The sequence below is a fragment of the Gavialis gangeticus genome, unplaced genomic scaffold (assembly GCF_001723915.1).
Source record: "Gavialis gangeticus isolate Ggan-Ray unplaced genomic scaffold, GavGan_comp1, whole genome shotgun sequence".
Taxonomy (NCBI): domain Eukaryota; kingdom Metazoa; phylum Chordata; order Crocodylia; family Gavialidae; genus Gavialis; species Gavialis gangeticus.
Genome location: NW_017728997.1, coordinates 37,411,274 through 37,415,346, shown reverse-complemented (window position 1 = coordinate 37,415,346; position 4,073 = coordinate 37,411,274). Strand labels below are relative to the sequence as shown.

At 45.4% G+C, this 4,073-nt stretch overlaps 1 protein-coding gene across 1 annotated transcript in view; it reads right to left on the bottom strand.

Moving 5' to 3' along the window:
- The window catches only part of RAB43 (RAB43, member RAS oncogene family), a 29,991-nt gene extending 25,949 nt beyond the window's left edge, over positions 1–4,042 (bottom strand). Inside the window, exon 1 of the mRNA XM_019505071.1 lies at positions 3,787–4,042. Coding sequence (XP_019360616.1) covers positions 3,787–3,987 — 201 coding nt within the window. The 5' untranslated portion in view covers positions 3,988–4,042. The remainder of the gene's footprint in view (positions 1–3,786) is intronic.
- Between the last annotated feature and the right edge of the window lie 31 nt (positions 4,043–4,073).

Below are 4,073 nucleotides of genomic sequence, written 5' to 3'. Positions count from 1 at the left end.
AAATGTCCAGTATGATAATTACTCTTAAAGATTAATGTTACATTTAATCCATATTATTGTTAATTTCCTGCTAAAATAAGTTGCTGAAAAGTGACCTAAGACAATTTTTACTTGTAAAGTGGCAAATGAACAGAAATAAAGGGAATTTTGTTATTACGCTAACAATGATCTGTGGATTTATCCTTAGTAACATCCTTGCCTATTATTATATAAAATTGTACTTCTCTGGTTTTAAAATGATCCTTTTCTTAGGGTAAAATAAGGGTTCTAAAATATTTTATCTTTGCCAAACTATTTTATTGCTAGGAATATAATCACTGCCTTGAACAAGGAACAGTTAGGTCAACATTGAGTACTTCTTGAAAGCCCCACCCTCTGTCCTCAAGATTATTATCCTGGCTGAAGGAATATAGCTACATCTTATGCGTTAAAACTTTCAGCCAAGCTGAACAGAACCCTCTGACACTAGTTGCTGAAGGTAGGGCTTCTGGCTCTTCGCTTTATAATGGAGATGCAAGGAAACATTCAGAAAAAGATATTTTTCATCAGAATTTGCTGATTTGCCAGAACAGAAGTGTCTGTCAGAGACTATTTGATTGTGAAGTACCAATAGGACCCACTGTCCTGCTCTTTGCTTGTCTGCTTGGCTCCATGCCACACAGATTGCCCCAGAGTCAGGGCCTCAAGGCTCCAGGGAGCCCGCTACACACACTGCTGGCTAGTGCAATTCCCAGCACACAGAGGCCCACATCTCAAAAAACCCCAGCACAATTGGCAATCTGACTGACTGATCAAGCAAAGACACAAAGGACTGACTGCGCAAAGAGTGTTTACTATTTAATTCTCTAGAGGTTATGCCCCCACACAGGTCAGGCTTGTGGCATAGTGGGGCAGTTTGTATTGCTCCATCAGTGCTTTAACTTCTATTTATAGGACACTTTGTGAACCCCTTTCTCAAGCTCTAAGCCCAAATCTGACTAAACTTTGGCACAGATGAAGTAGAAAGTACTTGAAATATCATTCAAGACACTTAAAGGGACACATGCACTCAAGAATAGAAAAAGCCACATTTAAAATTCTACAGGAAGGTTGAGGATGACTTTGCAATATGGTCCTTTCTCTCTTGCCCAACAAAGGTGCAACAGCTGTGTTTTTAAAAAGGCTGTCCTCCAACTACTATTGGAAACACTACATATTGGAACATTTACCAAGATAGGCAATGTCCTAGACAGCAAGCACCACTGCTCGCTTAACAAACAACCTTAACATCTATTGTTTGTTTCAATGCCTGGCCAAAAACCACACTGGCTGATTCATGCTCTACTATATTTGCAGGGTCACCTAGCCAGATGGGCAATTAAGCCAGACCACAGGGGGTTAGGTAAACTGTGGGAATTTTTAGTATATGCTGTAATTATGAAAGGCCTTCTAAACACTAACTGCCTCTTATACCTAAACTACTTCCCAAAGCCTGATGGAGAGGCTCCATTTAGCAGCAGAAATCCAGAAGCTGAAGCAGCAAGAGTTACCTGGTATCATTTTGTAAGCATATGAACAGCCAAAAAACCCTTTATTTTAAACAAACATATTAAATGTTTCTTGTTGTCACACATTCTGTACATAGCCTTATAATTAACTTTTCTTTTTTTTTTTTTTTTGCAAAAAGCTCACTCAGGTCGCAACAGGTAAGTCTTGTATGATGTGTAAAATGAGTATTAATATGTGGCATCTCTGTCCTACTGCATGTACTGGCCTGTTTGTTTATGGGTTGTAAGGTGATATGCTTATATAGCTAGAGAAAGAAATCATCAAACTGCTTGCTGGAATTTTTTTTTTGCACTGAAATCATGTTTTTGAAAGTATATGAGGCCTACCAGCTTGACTGTTTGTGTCACATTTAACTACAATTTAACCACAACTAAAATAAACGCTTTCATATTCTTCACTTCCTGTAAATAGGCTTAAGTAACAAGCCTATTTAGATTAGATAGGCCTGACCATGTCTGGGAAACTCTGGATTTAGATCTGATTCTGAATTTTGCACATATCCTAACAGACCAAAAAAAATGAAAGAAAAATAAAACCCCTCAGTTCCAAACACTTGTATTCTGGGCATGTTCTGTTCTGATCTCTGGCTCCATGTCTAACTCAAACAGTTAAGAGGCATGCCTACTTTCTGGAGCTAATGGTAGACTAGATGCAAGTGTAGATTATTTTTCCAGCAATAATGCCTAGAAGTTCTGAAATAGGTATGGTAGAAAGATAGGCAATATGAGAGGGAGTCTCTAAGAAGTCTGGTTAAGTCCTTGAGCTGAAGTTACCTCATTCCTCGAGTCCTAGCAGCGACCCCTGGCACAAGGACCAGACACATTTGTCACACTGTGTGCGCCTGGCATATAAATTGAGCAAAGTTTTGAGCTTAACTAGGTGAAAAGCAAAGGAACTTAATGTAGATGAAGAAGGAAACTGATGCTTTTTGCTTTAACTGCTAATACCAGCAGTTCACAAAACTGGGAAATGGATTAAAATACCTGCAAAGAATGTCTTGTAAGACACAAAACATTCCCTGACTCTGAGCTCCCAATTCCCTAGTCCCAATGACTGACTGACTTTCTATGTTTTTACTATTGTTTCCAGGGGTTGTTGCCCATTGTGCTCACCAACATTAACTCGGGAGGAAGAAGAGCTCATGGGACGACTCAGGGTCAGAAAACAAGAGTGGGGGAAACAGACTGAGGGCTTGCTTTTTTTGCCTTCCCTTGCTACGAGGCATGATTCTCTTCTTAGGATCATCTAAGCACATTTTAACTTAATTTTCTGACATCACAATGGCAAAACATTGGTGGGGCTCTTTACCTGTCACATTACGTTTTTATAGGTGCTTTGGGACAGTGGTATGAGTGACAGACAGAAGTATGCTTGCCTGTCACCCCTTTGAAAAACTGGTTGCCTGTGGACACGCGGGACTGGACTCAGTCTGGACAGCCTCTTCCAACACTATGTTTTATGATCCCTTTGTTGGCACATAGCTGCAAAACAAACCAAAATACACCTGCAGGGGCCCTTTAGGGCACAATTCATGTGTCAATCTCTCCATAAACTTCCATGCATGCATTCAGTCATGTTGCTATAAAATAGCAGAACCTTAACCATGACATTTATATAGCCCCTTTCATCCCAAGAAGCTTTATGAAGCTGGGCTCCTTTTGTAGACTGTGGCTGAACTGCACAGCTTGGGAGGCACGGTGAGCAAAGGGGGCTGCACCCCACCAGCGTGCTGGAGCTAAATACATCTTATAGTGCAAGCATCTCTGTGGCCATGAGATCCTTTCAGGGGTGCCGCGTTGCATTGTTGGCACCATCAGGTGCGCAAATGTGATGGACAAGTTAAACCTACAGTTGCTAAAGAAGGCCTCGGCAGTGCTGGGAGCTGCCAGGGCTGTCCAAGCTCTTGGCAACAGAAAAAAACTGCTCCATTTTTTTTGGCAGTCAAGAAAAAAGAAGAGGCAGCGTTTTCTGAGGCTGCTTCGAGTCTCTCGAGGGGTGTCTGGAGGCTGAGGCGGCGGCTACAGGAAGTGCAGACGGTGCACCCCGCGCTCCCTGCCGCTGCTGCCCGGCCCGGCCCGGCCCGGCCGAGATGTGGGCCCAGCGGGGCTGGCGCCGCGCGGGCGGTCACCGAGGGGCCGAGTGCCCCGGGGAACCTCCCAGATCAGGGGGGAACAAAGGGCGGCCGAGCCGAGCCGAGCGACCGCAGGGCTCGGACTGAGCTCGCCCGCCCGGCCTCACCTTGACGCGCTTGCCCTGGATGTCGAGGCTCTTCATGGTGAAGTCCACGCCGATGGTGCTGCCCTGGCGCTCGGCGAAGGCCCCGGTCTTGAAGCGCTGCACCAGGCATGTCTTGCCCACGCTGGCGTCGCCGATCAGCACCAGCTTGAAGAGGAAGTCGTAAGTCTCCTCCGCGTCCGCCGGCACCCCCGGGCCGGGCATGGCGCTGCGGACTCCGGCCTGCCGCCCTCTGCGCCGGAGCCGGGCTCTGCGCAGCGCCACCTCCCCTCGGGCCGGCCCCGCCCCGG